Source organism: Phalacrocorax carbo, chromosome 9 (genome assembly GCF_963921805.1).
Source record: "Phalacrocorax carbo chromosome 9, bPhaCar2.1, whole genome shotgun sequence".
NCBI classification, from domain to species: domain Eukaryota; kingdom Metazoa; phylum Chordata; class Aves; order Suliformes; family Phalacrocoracidae; genus Phalacrocorax; species Phalacrocorax carbo.
Window position 1 is genome coordinate 33,297,849 of NC_087521.1, and position 19,265 is coordinate 33,317,113.

Here is a 19,265-nt window from a genome sequence, read left to right on the forward strand (position 1 = left end):
TTCTGAAAGAATCGCATTTTATTTGCTTAAAAATATTTTAAATACTCACAAACAGAATTATTGCCTAAATTTATAATCATAATAAAATTGTAAGAAAAACAGTAGAAAATAAGCAGTACTGAAAGACCAGTATTTTGATGAAATGTCCAGGCTATCACACTAGGCATCAAATGCACCAATGACAAAATCTTCAGACAGTGACTGCCATAAAAACCCATGAGCTTTAAAACGTATCTGTCCCTGAAGAATCTGAATCGCCATGTGTACTACTCATACTTTGTGTTTGGTGGTCTACGTCCATGGAAGGCAGCCTCACTGACACCTTTGCTGCAGAAACACGTGAATTTAAGTGTGGGGCAGCATCCTCTCCTAGAAAAAAAAAAAAGGCAGAACAAGATACATTATTTGTTGCCTGTAACAAACAACTAAACTGTACCGAAGTCATCTCCACATTGCATCACTCCATGGAAATACACAGACATCCTTACCGTGCACAGTTCTGAGGCATTTCAAAGAATGCTGTTTTAGCCATAAAAGTTCCCTTTAGCAGGTAACAAAGGGATGAATTTCTGTGCATATGTAGCCTGGGTTGTATTTACAAACAGAAAAACTATACATACACACACACACATGTACGTATATTATCTCCGGTAGGCCCAGAACAATTTCAAATATGTATACTGGTGCTTTCCACAGAAATGAACTGAGATCCACAGACACTAACAATATTCCTAAACTCCATCTATATGTGTAAATTTGTTTGCATCAAACCCTCAGGAATCATTCAGGTTTTTCAATACCCCACATATATATATATATGTGTGTGTGTGTATATACACACACACAATCATAAAAAGCAAAGCAATCCAAATTTAAGCCATTGGCTACAAGTCCTACAGAGAAAAACACCCTATCAATGTTTCAGCTGCCCAAAACACAAGAGAGAAGTTGCTTTAGCTGCTCCCCATCTCCAGCCCATTTCCCTGACTCATTAAGGGTCCTTCTTGCTACTCCTTTGTGGTTTATCTCCCTTCTTTCATCCTCTGACAGGCTCCAGAGAAAATGTACACAGCCTCCCCCGTGGAGATGTGGCTTGCAGGACTTTACGAGCCACGTTCATCTCCCAGCAAGTCTGAGACGGCCCCTTGCCACATGCGATCTGACCCTGCAAAATGTGGGACATCCTGGGAGAGGAACAAGGCCCTGCACAGCTGAGCCGCAGCCCCTGCAAGGGAGGGGGACAACGTCCTGCAGGGTTTCCAGTAGCACTGGCTGCTGAGCACCTGTGAAAGATCACTGCAGCACTGAAAAGTCCCCCTGTCTGGGAAGCACTGGAGGGGTAGAAAACAACCTGTAGCCAGATCCTGGAGATGGGAAGGGAGAGGGGTCATGGCGAGAGTTACTATATTTAGCCAGAGGAAGGAGACAAGATGAATCAAGTCATGGAGCAGGGGGAGCAAGACAGGAATCAGGCTACAGACACAGAATGAAGGTGGACAGGAGAGATGGCATTGGATGAATGGTACAATGTTCATGAAACTGCAGAAAGAGCATTTTGAGATGTCAGTTGTTCTTGGGACATTTATTTTAAGTGCAGCAGCTACAAGCAAAACAAACATATATGAGTCTGTGTACCACAGCAAAGGCTCTCTTGGAGTTTGTTCTTATTCCAATAAGCTCTAACGCAATATAATTGTCCCTTCCTCTGTGATAGACTAGGTAATTAAAACACTATTCTCCCAAGAAAACCAAGAAGTTAGGCTTGCTTTCACCCCAGTTAATTATCTACTGTGTCACTGTAGTAATAATCTGCTTTCATCTGACTTGTAGCAAAGCACGCTTCAAATGGCTAATTAAAACAACAAAACCCCACTGCTAAAATAAAATTTCATCCGGTGTTCTTCATGCTAGAACAGCAGCCAGCAGCCTAGGAAGTCAAACACGAGGGAGGCCAAAGACAGTAAAGCCAGTACATGGAGCGACCTGTGCCAGCCAAGCCTTCTGTCCCTCAGGAAGGCAGGGCTCTGGAGAGGGAGCAAGAGCACAAGAGCATTTTTTGTGTCCCCAGGGAATCAACACGTCACCTGCCCGCCACAGCTGCTTATGCACTTTGCAGGAAGAAGTGCCCATAGTTTCACCAGACTGTCCTCACTAGCTGACAGGCTTCATCACCTCCAGCCCAAATCCCTCTACAAAGCACAGCTGCCAAAGTTTGGGCTGCCATGGGCCTGAGCAAACCTAACACACGAGCAGTAAGAAGACATGAGAAATTCTACATCTTCTGAACATGATTCAAAAGCACATTTATGGTAACACCACAAAGATGTGCAAGCAACATGTGTGTTTTGTTTTTCCACAAGTACTTCCACGAGCTTAGTCTGTAGCCATGTTTGCGTGATAAAAATAGGTTATTCTGAAGGCGAACTGAAGAAAAGCAAAGCGTTTATTTGGTTAGACGTGAAGCTGACACACAGTAAAGACGTGAATGTGTAATGCCTGAGGAAACTCTGTAAATCATGCTAGACGCTAAAGCAACTCTCTAGCACTACATGTAGCTTGATGCTTTCAAAGCTTGACTTTGTTAATAATTTCCACAGTCATGTCACATTCCATTATGTCATTGTTTCAACAGCTGTTTTCAGGTTTGTTAAAAAAGAAAAAATGAAGGTGGAAAAAAAAAAGAATATTGCCTTATCCCAAGGCTCTGTAGTAACTTCCCAAGTATTTGATTCTGGGGTGCTGAAAGAAAGTATCATATTAGTCTACATTCTTCCTAACACAGAGTCTAATATATTTTACAGGCATACTGTACTTTGATTTTATGATAGGTATAAAATGCTAAAAGGACAGAAAAATTAAAATAATAATTCCATCTACTTGCTCAACAGAAAGGTTACCAGTTTCCTGGGTTATCTAAATATCCTTAAAGATAAGCTTAAAAATACCCAAAGTAAACATTTCCCCTTTTTTAAAGACAGAAATCTGAAGTCTTTGTTAGATGCACACAGAAAATACAGAATCTGGATTTTTAGCATTTTAACTGTAAAAAACCCCTATGGATATCCTATTTCAGCTACATGGGAGACTCTGCTCCATGACTGTATCTTCCCAGGACAGAAAGCTGCTCGTCCTGAAAGTCTACATTGGCCCAAATGTACAACTGCTAAGTTACTCTCACATGTACTTTATCATTATTACCTTTTGCTTAATTGAACCTTGCGCATGCACAGTGCATAAAACACATTCATATATACATATAGGGCTGGGCATATGAATAAATACACAAATACAGCACACATATATGCTATTTACTGATGTCTGTATCTGCCTTTTGCTGTACTCCAGTGATAGTGCTTGTATAGTCCCTGGCCAGCTCCTTAACAATGTGATACTCCCTTTTATTTCTTCCCCCCCATCAGAGAACAGCTCATAACCGATACTAAGATTGTTTCCCCTTAAACATTGAGCTCTTCACCACCACAAATATGCAAATTGCAATGATGCTCATCATCTTCTGATATGCGATAAAAATGGAATAGAAAATTCCTCCATTTACAAAGCAGGGCAGGGCAGGAAAGCAGGTAATCTTCACAGCTTTTTTCCCCCTCTTTAGAGGCTCTGGAACTACTCAGTACAATTTTGTAATCATGTACTTAGATGTATTTATAAAAATTTTCCTTGTTAAAATCCAATAAATGGAGCTGTGACCTGAGGTGACCTCCAGTTCTCCAAATTAATTGTCACCGTCTAATAGAACACATTCATATAAACTGTGAAAACTGACACTCTTAATAAGTGTGATAGGGTCCTTCACTGGTAGAAACTCAACAGTGACTGAAAACATCTTGGTGACCCACTGATGGAAAGGTCAGATTTCAGATTAGAGATTTTTCCTGTTCTTGGCAATCTATAACAAATTCATGCACAGTACTGAATTTCCAGATCTTTGTTTAACAGAAACATAAAAATTAATGGTGTGTCAACCATCCGGTGACCTGTGAAGGGAGTTTTTCTCTAAGAGGTACTGTCACACACAGAGTATGCTATATACAAGTGTATCGTGAATGCACGCCAAATGGAAAAGGAATTAAACACACTGAAGGGAGGTTTGGTTACTAATACCATATGGCAACAATAAGAACAAAGAAAAATGTTTAAATCCTTCTTTTTAAATTTTTCTATTTGGCAAAATAAAAAGACTAAACAAGTCTGACTTTTAAGGCAAAGAAAAACCATGTGTTTTAACTCCTTCAAGTCGGTGCCCTTACGTTAAATAAAACTTCTATTTTTAACCTATTCAGAGGTAAACCAGACCCCGTTTTGTAAGTGAAAAGAGCTATCTTCAGGACACTAAACACGGAGGGGTTTGAAAGGTCGGGACCCAGGTTATTGTTTCAGTATAAAACCAGAACCATAATTACTGTAATTAACTACATGTTACTTCCTAAAACTTAAAAACAACCATAACCCCCCGCAACCCTCCCTGTACTCTCTAACCTAACAACTGAAGCAGCTAACTTCTAGAGCAAGAATAAACTTCCAAGCATATATAAAAACAGCTCCAGTGCAGTGCTCTCATTCCTTTAATATCACGGGTTGATATGAATGCCTTGTTTCTTCTTCTGCCAGATTCCAGCTGCTTCACTTTGTTTATTACTGACATCAAAGTTTAAAACACTGTCCTGTCCCAACAAATAACTTCCTCCAGATGGCATTATCTCAAGTGTTCAGAGCACTGCAGACAGCACAGCACCTGCAGATCTGTAATTCAGCATCTTAAAATCTTCAATGAAAGGGCCTTTTTTTTTTCCCCCGTGTCATTCCCCCATTTTGCTTTTTCCCTACAAAAACAATTTACATCCGGGACATAGTTACAAAGACTGCTAGCAGGGAAACAGAGTTGTCAGAAATTCTTTACAGTAATCACTGTAAAGTAGAAGAATACCTACGAGCCCAAAGGTAACAGAACCACTACCAGTAGAAACTTACTTTATCTGCTCCTCTTACCTGTAAGTAAAGATGTGAGATTGGTGCCCATCTGTGTCCGATCTGTGTCTCTATGGATAGCCGTAAGGTACCAAAGAAAAATTCACCCATTTTCATATGTGGTTCTACAGGCAACTTACCAAGTATAGCAAACCAAGCAGCATTTTCAGCAAAACCAAAATTATTCCAGGCTTGCTGGGCTAACGTATACTGATAAGAAACATCCATGTTTTGATGTAAGCTATTCTGAAGGCTACACTGAAAGGAGAAAATACACTCCAATGTCAGTCACGTTACTAATTATAATTATATACAGTATTTCCAGTTCAGACTCATGTCTAGCTATACCCTGCATATCAGCTACATAATTCAACGCTTCTGGAATTTAGTGGCTTATACAGTTGAAAGTAGGTATGGTAAGGAACTAGTCACATGTCCTCAAGATGGTAAAGAATACAACATTCTCAGGAATAAGCCGGACCATCAACAGTTTCTCAAATAAGCCGATTGTTTGGACAAAATTATTCTCCATTTATTAGAAATGATAGCTCCTCTGCTTTTCTAGCCCCGACTACCCTGAATCCATATGCATATTTATGTTATTGTGTAAAAGGTGTCCTTCCTCAGCTCTGCCAGAAATGAAACAAAAATGCTTAAGCACGTGTGCTTTTTAGGGCAGGGACTCTCTTCTCATTGTGTAAATGTTTTGCTAAGCATCGGGCTCTGGCTGCAGGTCACACCGCTGCCTTCCACTAGCCTAGAAATACAGAAATCAAGGATAAGATGCTCTGCAAATGCATACAGTTCTGTGTTCGTAACTCAAAAACAGGCTGCCCCTAACTTAGCCGGTTTCATGACAAACAGAAAAGACTCTAGGCAAACTTAGGCAAAATTTCTAAAGCTATGTTACATAAAAAGGATAGATTTACAATTAAAACACTTCAGTTGTTTTACAGAAATGGACTGACGTCTGTAGGACTTGAGCCAAAAATGTCTGGATTTGAAAGCATGAGTCTACTGCTTGAGCTGAAAAAACACAGCTTCATTCTCAAAGGCTTCAGCCAACTCATAAACCTCCATAAGTGGGCCACAGACACCAGTGGAGACAGAAAACTATATAGCATGAGTTCAGTTCAAGTTTTGACCTAAACTTGGCAAATTCCACCTTCGCATGGTGTAATGTACTTACAGAAACTCTGCATACAAGCACACAGAAAATAAACATGCATACACACAGGCGCTTTTCTTTTTTTGTTTGTTTGTTTAAACCCTAATGTATATCCTAGCTATAAATATTTCTGAAAAGAAAATAAATTCAGATCCTGAGTCAGTAAAGGAGGGCGGGACACAGGCTAAGCAGCTAACAAATTTTTCAGAGCAGAATATTTGAAAACAATTTTTCCTTCTCTCAAGTCTGAGTTCAAGGTTCAGTGGTTTTCCAAAACATGCTATATTCCCACCAATAGCAACACTAAACAGAACCAAAACTAGAAATACATAAAATAAACTGGAACCAGATTTTTCAAAATCCTAACAGAGACCAGTAGGGAAGGGCAGACTGAAAGCAGCTCCGAAAACATCTCGGAATGAGACTGCAGAGTTTACTAAATAAATATTTCCTGTTGGTGCCTAAAATCTACCCTGCTCCTTTAGATCTGGCGTATTTTGCTCTGTACAATATCTCATTGCTTAACAAATTTGTTTCCCGGCCACAATTCTTGCTGTTGTTTCCCAGCAAATCATTTCCAAAAGTTGTGTAATGATCTTTCCAATTATCAATACTAAGAAGAAATATTCAAGGTCAATTTGATTTTTCCATATAGATGCCCGTGATCTTTGGATGTGCAATTGGCTAGAAACAAATAGCCGTCTTAACTTTTAAGCACTGCTGTTTCTTGACTGCAACCATTTTCCTGAGGAGAACTGAGATGAGAGGTCTGCAGCAAACCTTGAAGCAGCTGCTTTTATTTCAAAGTAAAAAAAGGAGGAGGAGTTGGTTCATTACTGGTCCAGAGTCTCTGAAAAACACTAGGAAAATGTGTATCTTGTGCAAGGGCTGGGGGGGAGGAGTAACCTCTAAATCCAGAAGAGACAACCTAGGTAAACAGCTGGTGGGATCAGGAGAATCTGACAAGTGATAATTAAAAATGTGCATATCTCATTGTATAATTAATATTTTATTTATTCAGTAGAAGTAAATATCACATACATACCAATCTTTTTCTCATTTTTCTGCAAAATCTAACAGGCAAGTGGACAGGAGGGTAACCTTAAAAGCATGCTTGTATAATATATTCAGCTCTGTTATTCACACCTTCATGACTGGGGATGCAAAAGACATGTTAATGCCAGCATCTGAAGCAAAATAAAGAAGCTCAAAAAGAAAACAGACTCAAATGATCGATAGTGGGAATTAACACTAAATTCTACGATAAAGTTATGCAGACTTCCCTCAGAATGCAGAATCATTCACTGCAATCCTAGCAGTAGGACTGGCTCCACTGAGACCTCGTATCTTAACAATATTAATTGCAGCAATACTGCCTCCAGCTTATCTACATCGTACCACAGTGCTAGACATAATAGCATTCATAGCCTACATGGGGAGTGGTGAATTAAAGAAAAAAAAAAAAGCATCTTTTTAGTTCTTAAAAGTTACATGGTCTGTTTTTACTTAAAAATAATTAAAAAAGAATTTACACAAGTAATTCAAGTTGAATGAACAAATTCACTGATGTTTCATCATAAATTAGGGTTGCAGTAGGTTTGAATATGAACATAATTTTAAGTGCAAACTGGAAAGAAGATGGGTGTCCCAGTCAGGGGATTGCCTAAGCAAATAATGTTCTTTTGTAAGTTGGCGCAGTGGCCAGGATACGTATTGGGTCACTCTGGAGGCCCTTACTGTCTCACAACTTTAGTCCAGCTCAGTTTGGCCCATGCAGTTAAATTACCAACAATTACTCCAACGAGCTGCTCTTACGCAGTCTTTGATGTGTGGCTGTCCATGTCACTTGGGATGCACATAATTCGGGGCAAATGACAATCTCTACTTATCAGGCAGGTTCAGTACCTTGCAGGTCAAGACTGAACACGTTATCTGCAGCAAGGCTTGCACTCCATATGCTTACTAAGCACTGCATGCTATCCAGCCCGATTAACTCCTCAGCTACATGACTATTAAAAAAATTGTTTGGAATGTGAGACAACTTTCAGTGAATCAGCATGAGAAGTCACAAGCTACTTTCTATTACTTAAAAGTGTGATGGAAGACCTTGATGAGCTCTCCCTCAAAGAGCCAAGAGGATTTCCTGGGCAAGGAGGTTTTATCCCCTCCAGCCATGGCAGCAGTCAGCACCCAGATTTGAATGAAGACTAGGGGATAGGCATCATCAGGAAGAAAACAAACCTTTCTGAAACCACACGGCTCTTCAGGCTGTGCTGCAGGGCAGAATTTTCTCATTGCAAGTCATTCTTCACATATAATGGAGGTACTAATGCATTCTTATAATAAAAATTTATATGAGAGATACTAAAAATAAAAAACTGTTCAAAGAACAAATGTTTTTCTAGATGACCACAAACAAAATAGCTATTATTTCTCTATTCTGAATACATCTAAATTCTAATTATTCACATGACCCTATGCATTTGTTTTGATGATTTTCACTTACAAAGTCATGGGATTCTCCATATGGAAACAGTTTGCCAAGACTCCTATTACTGTACTACCATTACAAAGATCTGGCATATTAAAACACTTATACCTACAGCACAATTACTTAATTTTTTTAATTACAGCTTTTAAAAAGGAGATTGTGAATGTTTTTCCCAGGAACAAAAAAGACAGAACAAAACCAACCCTATGCAGTTAACGTTTTCCAGTGTTACGTTTAATAAACACTAGGACATTTCTACGCACATTTCTAGCGCGCACACTGACAAATTCCTTAAAAAGACCTCCTTTCAAGCCATTTGTTTAATAGCAGAAGATGGCCATGAAAGGTCTTACATTTGTTTATATCAATTAACTTTGAAAAATGTATTAGGAATAAGCAATTCTAGGAAGCTTAGAGAGGCAAGCAACTATTAGCTCAGAGAGAATACTGTTGTCATCTACATAAGTAAGTATAGGTTAAAATAAGGAAAACATTACATGTCTTTACTGGAAGATCTGCTGGAAGACAGCCATTATGTAAGAGTCCTGCCAAAGACCAGCTAAACCTTCTCTTGACACGAGTACCCAGCGTGATGACAAGTAACACTGCCTCTACAGTTTAATGCCTGGGACAAGAGACTTGGAAAGGTCTGAGAGTAAATACACATTTTTATCCTGTGCTATTTTAAAGTTTGTTAAAATCTAAAATGTTTCAACTTTGTGCAATAGAGATAAGCATTCCTCCTTGAAAAAAAAACAACAACAACAAAACAAAACCAAAAATCCAAGAACCTTGGCCTGTTACATGGGAAAGAGTGAAAACAAAACTCCTTTGTAATACCTGGGTGAATCTGAGCTCTAATTCATTAAAATAAATGAACTGCAGAAATGTATTGCTCTACATCTATGCTACATATTCAGCACACTACACCACCTTCTTAACTCACTCTCATACACATCACTATTGATTTTGATATGACACACACGTCCAACTCTGCTAATTGCTATAAAAAGCAGGGAAAACACTGCAGACTGCTCCCAGCAACACTGTGCCTCCTGAAGATTTCACTACCGACCAAGGGTTCCCAAGTAGCAACCATGAAACCAGCAACTGTTGTTAGCAACCCAGGAGCTGCTCTGCCCAAATCTTCAAGCAGCAGTAAAGCAATGCCTTCTGAGACACTGAACATACACATTTACATTAGGTTCTTGCTTAGGCAGATGTTCTCTACCTCTGAGGCTGCACATACACACGCAAGTTGAAACTCTGAACATGCTGGCTGCATTAACTGATGGTGCCAACTCCTGCTGGTATCTAGTGCCAACTTATTTTAGAAAGCATTGCAGCACTTTGACATTCGCTCTTCCCAGTTCAAAGTGCTGGTGCCAAACCTGGTTGCACTCAGTTCATCAATAGCTTTCTTCATTGCTCTGAGCCACAAGCATGATTAATATAGCTTGTAAGCAGCCTGAATGAAATTCATTTATCATTTGTCTAGGTTTAAATATTCCTGGCCACAGTACAGGGAAATCTGCATTGGAAAGGAGCGTGGACGGAAAGCCAGCCAGCATGTGTGGGAGCAGAGGTGTGGGCTACTGTGTGCTGATGGGACGTGACTTGTGCAGGTGAACAGCGCAGAGGCCGCAGTCTGTTCGCCGCTGTAGAGCGCACGCTGCAACTCCTGAATTTATATAGAGTTTGTAGGTAAAGCAATTACGGAAAGCTCCTTAAGAAAGCAGCTTTTGCAAGCCTGCCATATACCTGACAATGACATAAACCCAGTTAGTTAGCACAATCCTAAACTGCCACAATGACACCCAGTGTGTACCAGTATGAAAAGCACAAAGGCAAAAAAACCCCAACTTATCTCATGCGTCTCATAGAATTTCATGGCTCCCCAGTATTTTACTTGAAGTGAATTCATCCACATTATATACACACACACGCACTCCCGAGTTCAGGAACACTTACTCTGCAAGTATTAGATAAATTAATCTGCTTTCTAGCAGTTTCTTGCACACACTCACAGTAAGACCAGAAATTTTAAATGCATTATTCCTTATTTTCGTTCTCTCCCTCTTTTAAATATCATAAAAGAACTGAGTCTAGAATATACTTAATATTCAATACACATACAAGTTGGGGAATATGTTTCCCCTCATCATTACTCTGTCACTGAGTTACATGGCCACACGGCCTACGCAAGAGCAGAAGAGAAAAAATGCTTAAAGATCATCTTTGTTTATACAAGACAACATTTGAATGTCAGTTATTTAATGCATATTTTTTTTGTTTGTTTTGGGGTTTTTTTGTTTTTTAAATTTTTTTAAGTCTTGGAAGGAGAGAACACACACGTTGCAAGGTCTCTCGGAACAGGACTGTCTCCTGCCATGTAGGAAGCCTGGCAGAAAGGGGGCTGGATCATGCCTGGGACCTCTCAGTCATTCTTGCAACGCAAACCGTAATATAGTTTTACTGCCTAGGTTACAGTTATCCAGTCCTTCCCTATTCCTTCAGAGAAGAAATAAACAGGTTAATGCAGACTCATTGTCCATTGCTTTATATTTTTAGATTGCTACTTGAAAAGTGAGTAGCGTAGTAGCCAAGGTGTAGCGTTATTCACACAACCTATGCTCATCACGCACAGAAAGTTTCCTGGAAAAGTATTCTAAATCTGATAAGACAAATCCTCATTAAGACTCATTTGCTTGTTTAATTTTCACTTATTGAGCTTTAATATACCATAAAAGTAAGTAATAACAACAGTGCTTTAAATAAATATTGCTTGTCTTGTACTCATTAATGTTTCAGAAGAACACAGAACTGCCTCTAGATACAGGAAGCTGCTGGAAAATAAAAACTAACCAATCATATAAACTAAAATGAGAGCTTTAAAGAATTTTTTGTTGAACATCGAGTTCAACAAAAATGTATTCTGTTCACTGTACACACGACACCAATGGGAATAAGAGCCAGTTCAAGTTCTAAGTTACCATTACTTGGGTAATAGTTTCAAGCTGCAAGGCACAGCTGTATGGGCCCAGCCAGACAGGCTATCACAGCAATGCTTTGATAGCATGGGGCCCTTAAGTGTCAGGATATAGAAAAGGCAGCAGTTGTTGGCTGTGAAAACAGTCTGATACAAACCAGATGGGGACTTACTTGATGGGCAACACAAAGGAAAACAATTGGCTCATTCAACAAAGTCAGGCCACTGCCCCGGAGAATTAACAGAAGACAATAACAGTCAACCAGAGTTGATGCAAACAAGAAACAGCCATGTGGTTACGGTTTAAGGAATTGTTTCTCCTCAGACTAAACATAAAGTTTTGATTTCTAATTCTTATATTCATTAATTTCAGTCTCGTTTACAAGCCCCCTCTTCCTCCAAAGTCTTCCGCATAATTCATTTATGTAGCACCAGCCTTCACACACCTACTTAAACAAGAAAAAAATTATATGACAAAGGCAGCTATATTAATCTAATGTTTCCTGAAGAATGCCAAGCCACAGACAACTTTCTGAACCCTGTCAGAGATACAGAGCACACAGTGTGTTATTAGACACATTTGCATGCATATGGCAGCATATTTACTGATTCTTTTTGATTTGAAATGCATAAAGCCCAGTAGGTCACACACTGGGTTGCCAGAGTACAGATGTCTTCAAGTTTTGTGAAGAGTTCTTCTGGTTTCTCAACTTTTTTTTCAGAAGTAAACTTCAGATTAATTATGTTACCACATAACAGTTTTGTTTGTCAGGTTACAGTTTAAAAATCTATTGAAATAGCTATTACCAAACTTTTTCTGAAGCAATCAAAAAATTAAAACCTGGCTATTTCAGCCATAACTAAAAAAAAAATCTCCAACCCATTCATTTTTAGACGCTCGTAGAAGATTATGGTCCAAAATCTTAATTGCTCTTGCTGTTTTATTACAGGAAATATAAAAGTGACATGTGCAAAGGTATTTTGATTACAAATTACTTACAGAGATTGCACAATAAGTCAGACCTCTAAGGGCCTTCTGCAATTTCACTCTCAGACTAAAAACATCTGAACTTTCTTTTCATATACTTCAAAATATTCCCTCTGGCAGTCTCTGCGCTGCAGTGCTCTACACGAGTGTGAATGGTTGGATGGCACATTCTGACAGACAGTCACATAACCAGGACACCCAAGCAAGAGCGTCTACAAAATGCAGTCACACACAGACGTCCTGGATGCCTTATGAAGTCACACCGTCCTGGGACCCATCAGCTTCAGCACACCACCACGCAGCCCCTGAGCTTCACTGCTTCGGGGGATTGCTTGATGGCTAGTTCACGGATTTCTGAGCTAGCGGTGTTGCATGATGTAAACATCTCCTAAACACATCACTCAGATCTACGATGGGTACACCTGAACTCGATTCATCTTTCTAAGATCTTTACTTTCCATGCAGACTTGCAAAAAGCAGCTGGGTTAAGAACTGAATATGCGGTGCTCATTTAACAGCCCACACTGGACAGACAGAGCAAGGGAGTTTGTCCTTAAAGAAAGAAAAAGACCTACTGAATTAATAAAGTACAGAGTCAGGTCCTAATTGCCACCTTAAATGGTCCTAGCTTTTAGCTGTTTGGGTGCTCAAGCCTGTGAGCACGGTTTTACTTAGGGGAAAAAAAAAAAAAGAGAGAGACTAAAACCCAGCCTTGGCCACATTCGAAACAACCACCAAATATCGTAGGTAGAAAAGTAAGGTTTTTACTGCAGTTTCCTCCCATAAGCACAGAGCCAACACTCCAACAAAGCCGTTGTGTGCTGCGCTCTGTCTGAGCTAAAACATCTCTCCAGCAGAATCATGAGGCTTATTTCCAAAAGCTCAGCCAAATTCTTGAAACCTCCAATGAAGGGGTGGGTTGTCACATCATAGCAGAGAAAATTTTGCCTGCAGTGCTGCTATTATTCATTTTTCACACCATATATATCGAGGCCAGAACACACTTTTTGCATACAGCTGAAATTTTGGGTTGAGTCTCTTCATTAGGCCCTTTCTAGAAGATTACAGATCTTAGGGGGAGAACAGCCTTTATCAAGCCTTAACCTCAGAGATACTGGCTGTTGTAGCCTTGCATTTAAAAGCAGATGAGAGAGGAGCAAAAACCTCTTTAGATCCCAGGTCTGCTTGTACAGGCTGACCCCAATTGCTCTTGTAAAAATGGTTTTGGACATGGTTTGTCAGAGAACGCCTCCACAAAGGACAGCACGTAAAGGCCAGCTGGAGCAGGGGGAGGCACAACAGCCTGGCCTCCGTTAAAATGAGGACTCCAACAGGAAACTGCTCCCTCTCTTTTTTGTTTTTTAATCAGGAAGGAAGCTTCATCTTCAGAAATAAGCATTCCCTGTGCAATATCCCTGCTTGCCTGTCTCTAGAAGCAGGTCCAATTACTGAAATAAGCAACATGCACTTTTAAGAAGTTAATCATGTATTTACACTGTAACTCAAACTAGTAAATATTTCCCATTTAAAATTCTGATGTATGTAACAGGGCACAATGGCAGCTGTTAAGTAAATAAAACAGTTTTCTCAAGATCTGTAATTATGGTTTTAGGATTATAAAAACAGACTACAAAAATTAAAAATAAAGCAACTGCCAGCAAATTCCATGCCTTTTACTTCTACTGAAGATACAATGGCCTGACAAGGACAGAAACTGCAGCTGTTATACTGCCTTTAAACAAACATAGCTCTGCCCATGTCTTGCAATACATACGTTGCATAAAACAAGGCCACAATATGCAACCCTGAGATTATTACTTTACTGTAACAACCTGAGTTGGGATGGAGGTCTGCAGGTCAGCTCATATTAAATCTAACCTGCTTTGATTGCATGGTTTTGAGCTAAAACATAAATGTAATTCTACCAGACCCAGCAAATGTGAGATACACATTTCCATTGTTTGCATATGGTTGACGATTTATTATTTTGTATTAAAACTACATGTCTATCTGACATTAAAAAAGGAAGAGTTAATGAAAGTCAAAGTTGTGCAATACACAAAAAGAAACAGTTACTTCCCCGTGGCCAAAGCATAGGGGAAAAAAAAAAATGCACTTTACAGAACTGTTACATATTTTGTGTCACACTCAACAATTTTTACTCAGGCTGTTTAAAACTGTGCTTAAAAACAGTTCTTCCTTCTTTAAAAGCAAAACATAAGTTTTAGACTAGAGAAGAATGACCAGGCAGATACAAAGATTCTAAATGTAAATTGAGTTTTTCTAGGTGTACCCTTTTTTTTCCTGAATGACCGCATGCATGATAAAAACCAGAACACCGTAGTCCACAGACAAAATTTAACCCATCTCTATCATTTACTCTTGCTTCTTGCAAATGCAGTCACCAAAAACACACTTGTAACTGGTATTTCAGAGATGAGGATTTGTTGTATTTTACTTTCGTTATTAGTTTTATGGAAGATGAAAAGTGTTTTAACCAAATTTTGCATTTGCACGTGCTATTCAACACTATTACAAAATGCAGCCCCATATGGAACCTCAGCAATGAGTAACAGGTCACACACGACAACTTTAATCTTCACTCACCAGTCCTTATCCTATTTTTAAGAAGAAAGCTACTTTGGCAGACAGCATTTCTCAAAACCAGCATGTTATCAGAGAGTAGCATTACCATTATTTATATAGTATTCTTCATTTGGAAGATGTCCTAGATAACATTTACTTCATGCTGTTGCCTTATTTGAAAATTTCCTGGGCTTCTAGTCATAAGAAATTAATCACATAGGCATGGAAACATATATTTGTATTTAATTATAGGCAGTCTTTGTATCACTGTATTGAGAAGCTGGCTGGAAAAAGCTGGCCTCCCTTCAGCTCATAAAGTAGAAGGTCTGTTTACTCCTAATGTATCTAGGAAAATAAGCAAATAATGTACTTTGGTAACGACACTGTTCAAGAGCATGAGAACTGCCGGTAAGTCAAGCCTTTCATAATATAATAAGAAGTAAAATTTAAAAAGTACCATTACAATTTGACTGTGGACACCAATCATCTAAATATCTGTTTTTATTGCCTAGTTAGGTTCTCTTAATGACTTTACAGCTATGCCTTGCCTCTGCTAGCAGTGCAAAAATTTACAAAGCATTAAAAAAGAAGAAGAAAAAAGTTTAATGGCTGAGAAAGACAGTTTTTGCAAATCCCCCATCTCCTTTATAAAAGAGTTTTGGAGGCAGACAGGCAGAATCTGTAGGTTATTCATCACTCACATTAAGCTACCTCCACTCAGCATATACACTCATGTCCTAGTAATTTTTCTCCTGCCCATTCACCCCACACACAAACAGCTGTCTCCTTCCAGTTTTTACGTAGTGCTTTAAAAAGCTGAATTAAGAGCTCTTGACAACAGGTAAAGCTGAAGGGTGTCCAGCTGTCTCTGCCCAAGGATCACCAAAACCAACACAGTGGGGAAAGCAGAAGCTGTTCCTTCTGTTGTGTTGCTCTGAGATACACAAGCCACTGAATTATAAAGGGCAACATCTGCCTTCCCTGCCAACCAGAAAAATAAAACAAACCCAGCACATGCTGAACACAGAAAGCCTACATTTCTCCTATCGCGGTGCTATAAATGTTTCTCGAAGTTGAAATATATGTTTGTAATACACCATGTCTTCACCTGTCACCATACAGTATCCATGCAATGTGTTGCCAGCACCCAAAGGCATCAAGACTTCCTGGTCTGATACTGATGCCTTTATTAAAAGAAATGCAACTTTCATACTAAAAAAGAAACGTGAGATGAGAGGTCTACTTAAATGACTGTTAATCCAAGAAAGGATGATCATCCTGAAAGATCCTATAGTGCATCTGCCAACTGAACTACCACAGAGTCGGCAGCAGGTCTACCCGAGACAGCTGGAATGGTTCCTGACTCCAACTTAGCTGGCATTGACATACCAGGCTGAAAATGATAGGGACTGAGGAGTGGAAATACATCTTATTCAGGAAATTGCCTTTGCAGGCTGTATTCTCTGGCAGAGGCTGTAGCATACTCCTGGAGGTAGTAACTCCCACCAAATGCTTGGCTGAATAAGGAAAAGGCAATGTTATTTCTTACAACACATCTTGTTATAGTCACATACAGAGGCACAGTTTAGAACAACTAGGAATCTCAATTTAAATTCATTTGCCATCACTGCTAACAAATAGGCACATGAATTCAAGTAGTACAAGACCATAGAAATCCAATGCCTCTTCGCAACATTATGACAGAAGAGGATGTGTAAAGGGACTTCAGACTCAATTATACATATATAAGTGAGTAACAGGTTCAGGAGAGACTATTCTGATCATTTTCCATGACCTACCACAAGACACAGGCCACAGAACAGCTAAGCACACTGACTTTCTAGATGCACATCAGTTCGTTCTTATTAAACCATGGACTCAGAGCTGTGGAACCACTAATTTGTGAGAAACTTTTCCCTCCAGAGAAGAGCTAACTGGAAACAGCCCTCAGGCTGATGTAAGCATTAAGTACATGGGGAGTCTCTGTCCTTAGGTGGCTTGCCCGAGCCCATTAATTTTTTGTGTGCGTCCCCCATTTATATAAGCAATGTTTGCCTGAAAGGGGAAAGCAGGTCAGCCTAGTCAGCTTGCTACCATCTGCTTTTATTCAGAGTTACTCAAGATCAGTGCCAGTGGGATCAGTGCCCATTAAGGGGGTTTATTGTGTGTGTTTATTTTTTGCTCTTTACAATGAAGGCAACAGCAATTACTGTAAGTTTGTAAAAGTGCATACAAATCATAATACACAATACAAAGCTGCTTCAGTCAGATCCTAGCATGTTTACGAATCCTACACAGGCTGTGAGAAAGACCGCTTTGGCACAACAAATTGGATAGACTGGTGAGGAGTGTGTTAGTATCCAGGAGATCTGAGACTGTATTTAATACTTGCTGTCAAGACCATACTCTGCTTGCAACACACAGCAAATCCAGCTGATTCACCACCACATGAGAACCTTACACAAAAGAAAAAGCACGACATTCTAGCTTCGACCCCAGATGGGCAGACAATAGGTGGATTTATACAACTGGAAACTAGAACTGGTGAAAGATGAAAGGTAGACTGCTAAAGTGGAAATAGCAATTTAGGGCTCTCAGCTTGTACATTCCAACTCTTAAGAGTAGATATGCAGCAGCAAGAGGTATTCTCCTCTTAACGAGAATTCTGCTTAGAATATGCCTGGCTATTCGAAGAGACACAAGCTACAGAAAAACACTTGGGCTTGTGTCAGCAATAGTGTGGCCAGCAGGAGCAGGGCAGGGATGGTACCCCTGTGCTCGGCACTGGTGAGGCTCCACCAAAAGAGTGTGTTGAGTTTTGGGCCTCTCACCACAAGAAAGACATTGAGGTGCTGGAGTGTGTCCAAAGAAGAGCATTGAAGCTGGTGAAGGGTCTGGAGAACAAGTCTTATGAGAGGCAGATGAGGGAACTGGGGTTGTTTAGCCTGGAGAAAAAGAGGCTGAGGGGAGACCTTATTGCTTTCTACAGCTACCTGAAAGGAGGCTGTAGTGAGGTGGGTGTTGGTCTCTTCTCCCAAGTAACAAGTGATAGGACAAGAGGAAACAGCTTCAAGCTGCGTTAGGTGAGGTTTAGATTGGATATTAGGAAAAATTTCTTCACCAAAAAGGCTGTCAAGCATTGGGACAGGCTGCCCAGGGAAGTGGTCGAGTCACTGTGCCTGGGGATATTTAAAAGAGGTGTAGATGTGGTTCTTAGGGACATGGTTTAGTGGTGGGCTTGGCAGTGCTGGGTTAACGGTTGGACATGATGATCTTAAAGGTCTTTTCCAACCTAAATAATTCTGTGATTCTATGAAATCCGCATTGCAGGGATGAGGCAGTGGTGCCACATGCAGCTTAGCAGAACAGCCTGGCAGTCTGGACTGCTTTGGTTCCAGCAGGTAGTCATAAGTGTTTGAAAAGCAAATACAATTATGAATCGAATTTTTAAAGACATTCCAATAAACTTGGAAGTAAAATACTTTACATTATTAAGATACACTTAAGATCAGAAGATCCTCAGAAGTCTCTGGTGTCTGTGTCATGCGATACAGACAGCTGATGCTCAGCAGGCACTCCATACTGGGTACCACATGATATTTTGAGGCAAAAAGGACATACAAACTCCAGAATGTACATTGGATGCTTTATGCAGCAGTACCACAGGTTTTCAGCTTACCAGTATGAAAAAGGGACTGGTCCCTCATTATTTGCACATTACAACCCCTACGTATGAGTGAAATACCAGGCTTAATTTTGTCATTGCCTTGAACTTTAGTTTATGATATATAAATGCACTTTGAGGGATGCCACAGGTCATGGGATCAGATCTCCTGCAATCCTTTAAAATCCAGGCTTGAAGAGAGAATCTGATAAGATTTCTAGATATTTACCTTGAGCCCCAGTAAATCTGGAAAAAGACAAGTAAAAATCCAAGTATTTGACAGTCTCCATAGGAAGTAATCCTTTAAGTAGTGATCATGTCAGTTTGAGTAAGTTTTTCTTTCCCTTTCTGCAGGAAAAAAAACCAGCTGGTGCTGGAATTTTCATGAAAATC

At 39.7% G+C, this 19,265-nt stretch overlaps 1 protein-coding gene across 8 annotated transcripts in view; it reads right to left on the minus strand.

Annotated features, from left to right (window-relative positions):
• Positions 1-19,265, minus strand: part of KIAA0586 (KIAA0586 ortholog) — a 75,562-nt gene continuing 56,297 nt past the window's right edge. For 5 of the 8 annotated variants that reach the window (XM_064461032.1, XM_064461033.1, XM_064461031.1 and 2 more), the window contains 2 exons: positions 5,008-5,067; positions 1-369 (listed from right to left, as the gene is read on the minus strand). In XM_064461032.1, the coding sequence (XP_064317102.1) occupies positions 224-369; positions 5,008-5,067 (206 nt within the window). In that variant the 3' untranslated portion in view covers positions 1-223. The remainder of the gene's footprint in view (positions 370-5,007; positions 5,068-19,265) is intronic. The other 3 variants (XM_064461036.1, XM_064461035.1, XM_064461034.1) reach the window with 1 other exon arrangement.